Consider the following 12,268-nt stretch of genomic DNA (forward strand, 5'->3'; position numbering starts at 1 on the left):
CGCTCGCTTTTTCAGGTTCGTTCCTCCGTTCCGTTCCTCGTCGGCGTGGAGTGATGAGTGTGTCTGTGGGTGTTTTTCGCCGCGCGGTCGCTGTCTGCTCCGTGTGTGTTCTGCGCGGCTTTGTAGTTTACTGAAGTCGTACTGGGACACCCGAGTGGATTCGTGTATGGGGCGCTCTGGATTGCGGGACACGCGGCCGTTTTTTGATGCGGTTAGAGGCTTTAGAGTAGGGGTGTGCAAAAATATTGAAATATCGATATATCGTATCGTTTAATGTGATGATACAGTATCGATATCGTGAGGCTGCTGTATCGATATATCACCAAGAGTATTTTTTGGTTTATTTTACTAAATTATTTTGTTACTGCTACAGTTTTGTTGCTTGTTCAGAGGAAGGAAACTCGTTTATTCGACACATTTGACATTTTCACAGTTTTTGAAAATTAAAATGTTTGAGTTTTATATTAACTTTGTAGAAAAAGTGGTTTGACAAAGACTTTTAGTATCACAGCCGTGATTTAGCCTTTATTTTTTACTAAACTGTATCGAATCGAACTGAAATATAGCTTATTGAATCGTCTCGAATCGCAAACTCACTGTATCGAGATATGTATCGTATCGTGGCCTATATATCGAGGTATGTATCGCATCGGCAGCTTCTTAATGATACCCAGCCCTACTTACGAGCGCGTCTAATGGCGGTAGTTTGGAATAACCAAACAATAGCTGCTGAAAATAAGCAAAAACTCCAGACTCCAAACTCCAGACATTCTACAGGCTGCTTTTACAAAACAAACAATAAGAAAAGATGTAGCAGTGTAAGAAGTGAAGTGTTGCTTGACCCAATGACACACTCAAACGCATTAGTGACTCATTATGACACGCTCTGTTACGTTCTCTTTATTTATTTATATTTATAGCACTGTTGCCATGTTTTGCGCACATGCAGTACATTACAAACCGGTGCTATGTGTAAAAATGTTCTTACCCATTGGACCAAATAAACACACATGTAATCACATCATTGGCAAGACATTATTACATTCATCTTACATTCATCTTCATCTTTATTTTGGATTCATGGTCCATTTTTAAAACAGACAAGGAGAGTGACATTACAAAACAACAAACATTTACGTTTTTAAAGACAGACATGCCAGTTTTATTTGACCAGTGACCAATAATCTCCTTCATTTCAAATATAAACTAATCTGATTGGACGTAGAGCTGGGTTTCATTAAGAAGTTGCCGATACGATACATATCTCGATACAGTGCGCTTTCTGTTCGATATGATATATTTCAATTCGATTCGATACAGTTCAATACAAACTAAAGGCTAAAACATGGCTGTGATACTAAAAGTCTTTGTTTAAACCACTTCTTGTGCAAAGCTTATATGAAACACAAATATTTTTAATTACGAAAACAGTGAAAATTGAGCTTTCTTTTAATCAATTCAAATATAAATAAAATTTCAAATGTCAAATGTGTTTCCTTCCACTAAACAAACAACAAAACTGTAGCACTGTAACAAAATAATTTAGTAAAACATACCAAAAAATACTCTGAGGTGATATATCGATACAACAGCCCATGATATCGATACTGTATCATCACATTAAACGATATTATTTCGATATTTTTGCACAGCTCTAATTGGACAGCTGTCTTTGAATCTGGCTCTGGGCGCGACGGCGAGAGTGGGGACCAGACTTGGGGTGTAAGAAAAAATCGATTCAGTGATACATCGTGATACTTCATTGCACAATTCACGAATCGATTCAAAATGCATCCGAATCGATTTTTAAAATAATATTTTTCACAAAAATTCATGATTTACATTCACTGATGATTTAAACATTTTTATAAATGATATTTCATATAAGTGTGTCCTTGTGAAGGTGCAGTTGACTGTATTAATAGAAGTAATTATTGATAAATCGGAATATATCACCATATGTTTCAGTATTGGGATATATCGTGATATATCGAATGGTGACATGCAAATTAGACTCAAGGCAATGCACACCCCTAGACCAGACTGGACTGATTCTGATTCCTATGTATCAAAATACAAAGATTTAATTCTGGGGTTGGCAAACACCGATTTCCAAAGAGTTGTATTTTACTTGGTCTCCACTATGAAGTACTATGTTTTTCGGATTATAAATTGCCCCAGTCAAAAATGTGTAATTCAATTCAATGCAATTCAATTCAAATTTATTTAATAGCCATTTAAAACAACTTTGTTCAATGAAGAAGGAAAAAAAACATATATAATTCGCACTTTTTTGGGGAAAGGTATTTTATAAAATCAGAGATCAGGAACTGACATTTCATCGTGAAAGTCAAGTTCTAGTAATAACAATAAAAGAGAACAAACAGACTGTTAACGTCACATATGAACAGTTCTTCAGATTAAACTATAACATAAACAACAGAACAGAACAAGTTTAACAAACTCTCCATCTCACTCCAAATCACTAAATCCATTCAGTTCTTCATCCACGGTGTCACTTCTGAGTAACTCCGCCTCGACCTCCGGAGGTAAACAGAGCGCCGCTTCCTCTTCTGTGTCGCTGTCGTCAGACTCAGCATCAGTTCCAGTTAGAATTATTCCGGTCCTTTCTGAATCCCGACAGGATGGTTTCGGTGTCACTGAAGTCCAGGCTTTGTCGATTCATCCAGTGACTTCAGGAAGGTTTCATGTTGCACCTTCCTGGTTACTGTGAAGCTGTGTTCTCCATCCCCGCTTTTCCCCAGTCCCTCACAAGTTTCTCGCTCACTCCAAACTTTCTTTCTGCTGCTCGATTATCGTTTTTTCGGCTCATATTTCACAACTTGCAGCAGGACAGCGGCTTTTTCTACAGGAGACATGCGCAGTAGAGCCAAGTGACAGTGGTACAGGAGCTGCATATTTCGCTACTTGCAGCTTCTAATCAGCAAAATGTGATTTTCTTTTTTGGGGCATTTGTGTTCAGTTTTCTCAGTCATCTTGTAAGTTTGTTTAAATTGGTACAGAAGTAACGGTGCGATCGACTGACATGATACAGACAGAACAGAGGCTCTTTCTGCAGGAGACATGCACAGTAGAGTGAAGTGACAGTGGTACAGGAGGAACAGGAGCAGCAGATACTGACACACAAGACTAGATCACTCTCCCGAGGCTGTCACTGTGAAAATGTTAATATACTAGAGTATAAGTCGCAGGAAATACCCAAACTATGAAAAAAAGTGCAATTTATAGTCCAAAAAATACAATAATAATCTTCTTACGTTGTCATTTTTGAGCAACTGCGTCTCTTGTGGATCAGTAAAGTTTGTCTATGTGTAAATTTCAGAAGACAGTAGACGTGTTTTAATGTTTTCAGTGTTTTTCAGAGTTGTGTTGTGAGTGTGATCTGTTCCGTTTGTACCAGTAGGTAATGTGCCTGTGCTGTCTCTAGGCCTGCCCGACCCCTTCGCCAAAGTGGTGGTGGACGGTTCAGGACAATGCCACTCTACAGACACTGTGAGGAACACGCTAGACCCCAAGTGGAACCAACACTACGACCTGTGAGTATATCTGTCTCTGTCTCTCTCACTCTGCCAACGCTTTCAGGTGAATACTGTTTATCCCAGGAGTCTCCAACCTGTAGTTCGGGAACCACCAGTAGCTCTCCACCCTGTTATAAGCAGCTCGCCAAAGAGTTTCTGAATTACGCGTTACACTGAATAACTCAGATTTGATTAATTACCACTGTAAATGTGTTATTTTGAACTTTGCACACTAATAAACGGATGATGGATTCATGTTTTAAAGGCATTTAATTGTACAACATCTAAAGCTTGTCCTCTTATATCCACTTCAATTCCATCGCTAAAATGAGTAGCTCTTTGGCATTTCCGTTTTAAGGTTGGAGACTAATCCGTGTATCATTCGTTCATTTGTTTTTCAATATAAAACCAAAAATAAGAAAATGAAAAAACAACAGTTTTCTTCATTATTTGTCTCCAAAACCAAAATGAAAAAACAGGCAACGATTCGTTTTTTCAGTTTTCGATTTTGTGTTTAAATGAAGAATGGAAAAAACGGATAACGGCCGTTTCCCGTTTACGTGACTTCCGTGACTGCGATGCCGAACTTTTCCTCTGCATACGGACTGAGCCAGGACTGATCCAGGTCCAGGACCAGACCAGGAACCAGACCGGGACCAGAGCGGACTCTGAGCCTCCGCGGGGTCCGAGCTCAGCTTCGAGCTCCGGCCCTGTCGTGGGCTCTGAGCCTCCGGTCTGGTCCCGGTCTAGTCTCAGTCCCGGTCTCAGTCTCGGTCTGGCCCCGGTCTGGTCCCGGTCTGGTACTGGCCTGGTCTCAGTCTCAGTCCCAGTCTCAGTCTCTGTCTGGTCCTGGTCTGGTCCTGGCCTGGTCTCGGTCTCAGTCTCGGTCTGGTCCCGGTCTGGTCCCGGTCTCAGTCCCGCTCTGGTCCCGGTCTGGTCCCGGTCTGGTCCCAGTCTCAGTCCGGCTCTGGTCCCGGTCTGGTCCCGGACCTGGATCAGTCCTGGTTCAGTCCGTACGCGGTGCAAAAGTCCGACATCGCAGTCACGGAAGTCACGTAAACTGGAAACGGCCGTTATCCGTATTTTCCATTCTTCATTTAAACACAAAATCAAAAACTGAAAAAACAAATCATTATCTGTTTTTTCACTTTGGTTTTATCGACAAATAATGAAGAAAACTGTTGTTTTTTCGTTTTCTTATTTTTGATTTTATATTGAAAAACGAATGAACGAATGATACACGGATTGTGTTTCTTGCCTCGGACCAAAATATTTCCCAACATGCAACGCGGGCTTTTAATAACAATGACGTCAGCTGAAACTCGCCTATAGTCCGAAAAATACGGTAATCACATTTTCTTTGTGTTTTGGTCATTTTTAAGCAGCATTTCTGTATTTTAGCTTAATAAATGACAATGTATGCTTCTCTTTACTGTTGGCAGGGATCAGATTGGTCAAAAATATGGACACACTTAGGAGCATTTCTTGTACAAAACTGGGACAAATCAGTGGTTTTGTATAAATCTGCTGGGACAGGGGGACACAGGGCTCAAAACTGGGACTGTCCCGGGTAAATCGGGGCCGTCTGTTCACCCTAAACTATTCTAAACTCTTTACCAAAACACGCCTTACATCACATTTGACTGCGATGACATAATTTATTTAGTCCGGGCCAGAGTTCTAAAAATGTCCTCCGCAGCTGCATCCGAGGCCCCGCTCTCCCGTCACACTTTCTCCCCGCACGTGCTCGTCCCGTCCAGTCCTTCCAAAGATCGCCGCCGGTGGAAGAAGTCTGGAAAAGAACTGTACGGGGGCCAGAGCGCGTGATACTGCCGGGAAAGGTTCCAGTGTGCGCATACAGGAAGGACTCAGTTTGTTTGGTTGACATGGATACGGATTCCCCCTCGCTCTCTCTCCCGCAAAGAAGTTCCCATTAGGGCTGCACGGTTTGGGGAAAATATCTAATATCTAATAAAATCACATTCACAGGGCAAAAATGAACCTTTCCCGCACGGTAAAAAAAGCAAAATGTGAGATATAAACACTTAAATCTGTCAGAAAATGAGTTAAAAATGTTGAAATGATCTGTCCATGCAGCAAGATCATTTTACTTGACGAGTTTTCTTAAAATAAACGAGTTCTAGACGAGAATTATGCATCTCAGAACGAGTAAGTAGAGAATAAATCTGAAAACAACTGAATCAAGACTGAACCAAGGACGAAACCACTGAACCAGGACTAAACCAAGACTAAACCAGGACTTAACCAAGGACTAAACCAAAGACTGAACCAGGACTGAATCAGAACTAAACTAGAACTGTACCAGGACTGAAGCAAGGATTAAACCAGGAATGAACCAGGACTAAACCAGGACTAAACAGGACTAAACAAGGACTGAACCAAAACTGAACCAGGAATAAACCAAGACTAAACCAAGGACTACAGCAGGACTGAACCAGAACTAAACCAGGACTGAACCAGGACTAAACCAAAACTAAACCAGGACTAAACCAAGACTAAACCAGGACTGAACCAGGACTAAACCAGGACTAAACCAGAACTAAACCAGGACTAAACCAAGACTAAACCAGGACTGAACCAGGACTAAACCAGGACTGAACCAGGACTAACAGGACTGAACCAGGACTAAACCAGGACTAAACCAAAGGACTAAACCAAAACTAAACCAGGACTAAACCAAGACTAAACCCGGACTGAACCAGGACTAAACCAAGGACTAAACCAGGACTAAACCAAAACTAAACCAGGACTGAACCAGGACTAAACCAAGACTAAACCAGGACTGAACCAGGACTGAACCAAGGACTAAACCAGGACTGAACCAAGGACTAAACCAGGACTGAACCAGGACTGAACCAAGGACTAAACCAGGGGCTACACAAGGAATGAACTATGACTAAACCAAACCAAGGACTAAAGCCGGACTGAACTATTATTGAACCAGAACTAAATTAGGACTGAACCAGGACTAAACCAAAGACTATAAAAGAACTAAACCAAGGACTAAACAAGGACAAAACCAGGGACTACACCAGGAATAAACCAGGACTAAACTAAACCAAGGACACTTCCGCGTAATTCTGTGACCTCCGGAGGTAAACAGAGCGTTGTTTCCTCTTCTGTGTCGCTGTCGTCAGACTCAGTTCCAGTTAGAATTTTTCCGGCCTTTCTGAATCCCGACAGGATGGTTTCGGTGTCACTGAAGTCCAGACTTTGTCGATTCATCCAGTGACTTCCAGGAAAGTTTCATGGTGCAAACTCCCGGTGTCACAAGTTTCTCTCTCACTGCAAACTTTCTTTCTGCTGCTCGATTACCGTTTTCAGCTGCAGATTTTGCTACTTACAGTTTGTAATCTGAAAAATATGATTTTATTTTGGGGGGGGGGCATTTGTGTTCAGTCTTCTCATTTGTCTTTATAAGGTTGTTTAAATTGGTACAGAAGTAACGGTGCGATCGACATGATACAGACAGGACAGAGGCTCTTTCTGCAGGAGACATGCGCAGTAGAGCCAAGTGACAGCAGATACTGACACGCAAGACTAGAGCCTCTCGTCGCTTCAGTGTGAAAATTTGAATACATAAGTATACATACGCACCGGAGTGTAAGTCGCAGGAAACACCCAAACCATGAAAAAAAGTGCGACTCAAACTCCAGTAGATCAGCGTGTTCCCTTTTATTGTTTGACTTCTTGACTGGCGGAAGACGTCAGAGGTCAGATCCTCAGACGGGGTGAAGACGAGAGACGAAGACGATAGCAGGGCTCACAGGTGCGGGGTCTGTGGGCCGGAGGAGGCTTTAATAGAGCGCGAGTGTGACGGGAGACGTGAGTGAGACACCTGCCTCTCCGCTCAGCCGTCAGAGCCGAGGAAGAACGGCTCTATTCTGAGGAGCCGTGACGTACGGGTCAGGTCAGGAGACGCAGGTTTATGTCTCAAAGCTGCTCCGTGTCGCTTTCCTGTCGGGGGACGGCCACGCGTCTCTGTTCGGGTGTTATTACTTAGGTCTGGAGTGTTTCGTGACATTAAACACACTGTATCTACCTTTTACACTTTTAATAAAGGCGTTTCATTTGCCAAAATCCTCTGAAAAACTTGTGGGCGGGGGTTGTCTCTTTGTAGATCTGACGTGTAGCTTGGCCTGGTGGTGTAGTTTAACCTCCATGGAGCTCGACTGTGATCACCTGCTCCTGTTCTGGATTGAAATTTTCCATTTTTCATTAATTCCCATAGACTTTTTGAAAAATTAAAATATAAGTTGAATCACAGAGGCTAACCAGCTACATTTTTGAAGGCAAACTACGCACTCCTACTATACATTTTTGCCCGATTTTGACTGCGATTTGCTTCTCCCTGAGTTCGGGGAGGCGTGACCCGACTTTGTGTCTTTTTTTTTTTTTAAGCCGCTGCACTCCTCATATGTGTGGTGTCAGTGTCAGATCATAACCACCAAACATCAGCAACGCTACGGTAAAAGCCAATAAAACAGAGTGTCAGGGGTAGACGGAGCGACGGACACCGAAACGCAAGATACAACCTCAGGATACAGCGAAAATAATGAGAAGACTTTATTACTCACCTCTTGTAAAGTGGTCAATTTAACCTACAGCGTCTCATCCACATTATCCATAGAAATTGTCCCGCACAAATAATAAATGACCCCAGTCCACAAAACCGCGCTGTGAATTCAGTTTTGAAACGTTGTTTAAAAGTAAAAAGGCAAGAGTAGTTCCTCGTGTGTGTCTGTTTACATCCTCACAGCGCACGGATCGAGGTGAAGCTGCAGGTTCGCAGTGTCGCGTAAACAAAATGTCTTCCTCTGAACAAGCAACAAAACTGCAGCTCTATAACAAAATCATTTCGTAAAATACACCAAAAAACACTCTTGGTGATATATCGATACAGCAGCCCACGATATCAATACGACACATATCTTGATACTGCGCACTTTCTATTCGATATATTTTAAATTGATTCGATACGGTTCAATAAAAAATAAAAGCTAAATCATGGCTGTGACACTTTTTGAACCACTTCTTGTGCAAAGTGAATATGAAACACATCGATTTTAATCTTCAAAACAGTGAAAATGTCAAATTTGTCGAATAAACAAGTTTCCTTCCTCTAAACAAACACAAAATGAATAGCTCTGTAATACATGAAATAAATTTCTTTAGAATAAAAAAATAAATAAATCAAAAAAATACTCTTGGCGATATATCGATACAGCAGCCCACGATATCGACACTGTATCATCACATTAAACGATACCGATATATCAGTATTTAAGTATTTTTGCACACCCCTATAGCACATGGTGTGTTTTGGTTGTTTGTTTGATTATTTGGTTGATTAAATGAGTTGATTTTCAGTCATATTTAACTGAATAACAAGAACTGGACCCTAATCTTCTGACCCTAACTCTTCGTCTGGTAATTCATTGTAGAGCAGAGCACATTTTTCTCCTCTGACTTTCCTTCACTATATAAAACCGTTCATTCCATACACTGTCCATATTAGGCCCGGTCGTCTGCATCCTCTTTTCTCTCCGCGTTTCCTCTGCGCTATCGGCCCGTCTGCTCCGAAAACCTTCTCCAGACTAATGAATTTTACGAGTCAGGTCCGGCCCAGCTGACGGGGCCTTGGCTTGTCGTCGTGGCTCCCCTCCCATCGGGCCGAGCGGGACCCAGACACACAGGCATTTGGCCCCGGCTCAACATGTCCAGACGTCTTACTCACAGGCCATTGTTTCATATCCCTTCAGTAAGAGGCATGATAATTACGAGGCCGGTGGAGAGTGCCAGGGCCGACAGCTGATTAGACGGAGCGCCGCAGAAGGAGAGACCCGTGGGAGCAGATGCGCACGACAGCGGGGCAGAGGACGGGGCAGAGGACAGCGGGGCAGAGGACAGCGGGGCAGAGGACAGCGGGGCAGAGGTTCAATGAATGGAGTCGAAATATAAAAGGACAAACTTTACACATATTTGAAGTTATGGCCAACACTTGCCACGTTTACATGAAAGCTTTAATTCTGAATAAAAATTAATTCTGCTTTAAAAAGATCATGTAAACAATTAATTCCTAAAGAAAATGATGATTCAGAATTAAACTTAATTCCGAAGTAAGTGGGTGGTTTATTCTGATTTGAAAGCCAATTAAATTCATTTATTCCTCGATCGTGTAAACATTTATTCTTCTTAAAAATAATTCCGGTCGTTCAGCATGTGTTTGTTGAGTCGTCCCTTCTGACTCGATCCCAACGATCCGGCTCCACCAGTTCTGGCTTTGGACTTTCGTCTCTTTGGATTTGCGAGTGGGATGCGGGAGTGGGCTGAGGTAGCGTTTGTTTCTTCTTCTTCCCTTTTCCGACACTCTTCCCTTCTCCTCCTCAGCTGACAGATGTAAAACGTGATGACAGAATTTTCCAGCTGCCGCAGTGAACCACTGCGAAAAAAGTTTGGATCGTGTTTGTGTCCGTGGCGTAACGACAAACTGAGATGACGAAAAAGCCGGTAGCAGCTGAAGTGTGTGTTTTGTTCTGGTCGATGTAAATATGTTCGTGTCTCTGTCCAATCAGAACCCTTCCCCACCCCCAGAAGTTCAGTGGAACTAAATAAAAACGAGTTTTCCATGTAAACCTCAATGCACAGCTGTGTATAAATGTATGTGTGAATGGGTGAGTGGTTTCTTGACGTAAAAACTCTTTTAAGTGTCTTGATAATAATGTGGTAATGTGATGATACAGTATTGATATCGCCGGATAATGTATCGATGTATCACCAAGAGTATATTTATATACTTATAAATATATATTTACATCTAAATTCTTTTGTTACAGTGTTACAGTTTTGTTCAGAGGAAGGAAACTGGTTTATCATCATCATCATCATCATCTTTATTCCGGACTCATGGTCCATTTAAAAAACAGACAAGGACAGTGACAAAACAAAACAATAAACATTCATGTTTTTAAAAGACAACCACACCAGTGTCTCCACATGTTGGACTGATCTCTTATTGCACTGAATCTCAAATTTGTGAGTGACATTATTATTTCGTTGTCTGATTTGTTCAGTCTGCAGATAAAACTGTACATTAAAATTCTTAGTGCAGCTTGCAAAGTGTTCACTCGAGCAGTAACAAACATTTCAGTCGCACTCGTCCATCATTTATGTGACACATTTGCCATTTTCACAGTTTTCATGAGTAAAATGGGTGTTTTTCATATTCATTTTGCACAAGAAGTGCTAAGACTTTTAGTATCACAGCCATGATTTATTATTTTTTTACTGAATCGTATCGAATTGTAAGATCACCGTATCGAGATATGTATCGTATTTCTGAATGATACCCAGCCAAAGTTCTACACATTACAGATAAAACATATCCAGTAGAAATATAAAATAAAGCTCTATTTAACAGTACTTGTCCTCGTTAAGACAATAACACTAGTCAAATCAAATAAGAGCAAGAATACCAACCAAAAATAAAAAAGGTAAAAAAAAAAAAATAAAATAAGACACAGAGGAACACACAACTCACACGATTTTTAAAAGCCAGAGAGTAAAAGTGTTTTTTAAGACGAGACTTAAAACTTAAAACTTTCCAGAGTTTAGGCCCGGTCACAGAAAAGGCCCTGTCCCATCTGGTTTGAAGTCTCGTCTTAGGCACCACGAGCTGGAACTGGACCTCAGAGCGCACAGTGGAAGAAAATCTGGATGAGAACTGAGATGTAACGTGGGGCCAGTCCCTTTAAAGCTTTAAAAACCAACAATAAAATCTTAACATCAATTCTAAAACGAACCCATCTACTCCTCTTGTGTGTTTGTATTTTGTATTTGACCTGTCTAAACACTTCTTTGACTCCAGCTCCAAGCCTGTTAACGTGGCTCAGCTTTGTTTGCAAACAGACTCTGCTAAACCTGCACGTTCTGCCTTTAATCCCGATCCAGCACAAATTGGATCAGTCTGTGTCCGTCTCACAAACCACACGGGCAATGCTGAAATCTAAAACAGTAGCTAAACGTTCTTCTCCGTGTTCTCGTTCCTCCGCAGATACATTGGGAAGTCGGACTCCATCACGATCAGCGTCTGGAACCATAAGAAGATCCATAAAAAGCAGGGGGCGGGGTTTCTGGGCTGCGTGCGCCTTCTGTCCAACGCCATCAACCGCCTTAAAGACACCGGCTGTGAGTATAAGCCATCTGCACATTCATTCGTGCGTTTTATGTCTCATAAAAAGAATGAAAATGCATTACTTTTCATTATATACAGAAGCACAAGTCTTTAAAGGTGCTGTGTCCATCCAGAAATTCAAAGATCCAGAGTTAGGACTGAGGTTTGTCTTGGTCTTTGGTCCGATTCCAGACTCTTCTGAATTCGAATTGGCTCCTCATGCAATATTGTCCAGACCAGACATGTCAAACTCAGGCCCGGGGGTCAAATTTGGCCCACGATACAATTATATCTGGCCCGTGAGATCATATCCAATATGTATTAGAGCTCGCCCGTCGGCTACAGATAGACTATAGAGACATCATTTATTTAAAATGTTGTTATTATTTTATATTATACTTGTTCTGGATTCAATGTTTAAGCAAAACTATTATAAAAAAAAATATTTTAATAAGAAGGCTTAACATTACATATCTTGAAAGAAGAGAAAACATGCAGATGTTGTTGAAATTTTTCAATAAATATTTAGTTTGGC

The 12,268-nt window shown here is 41.5% G+C and overlaps 1 protein-coding gene across 3 annotated transcripts in view; it reads left to right on the plus strand.

The window, feature by feature from the left end:
• The window catches only part of LOC110175789 (E3 ubiquitin-protein ligase SMURF2), a 159,658-nt gene that overhangs the window by 87,118 nt on the left and 60,272 nt on the right, over positions 1-12,268 (plus strand). Inside the window, exons 3-4 of one of the 3 annotated variants that reach the window (XM_055152329.1) lie at positions 3,422-3,557; positions 11,614-11,747. In XM_055152329.1, the coding sequence (XP_055008304.1) occupies positions 3,422-3,557; positions 11,614-11,747 (270 nt within the window). The remainder of the gene's footprint in view (positions 1-3,421; positions 3,558-11,613; positions 11,748-12,268) is intronic. The other 2 variants (XM_055152330.1, XM_055152331.1) reach the window with 2 other exon arrangements.

The sequence above is a fragment of the Boleophthalmus pectinirostris genome, unplaced genomic scaffold (assembly GCF_026225935.1).
Source record: "Boleophthalmus pectinirostris isolate CB_2022bp ecotype Guang Dong unplaced genomic scaffold, ASM2622593v1 HiC_scaffold_17, whole genome shotgun sequence".
Taxonomy (NCBI): Eukaryota; Metazoa; Chordata; class Actinopteri; order Gobiiformes; family Gobiidae; genus Boleophthalmus; species Boleophthalmus pectinirostris.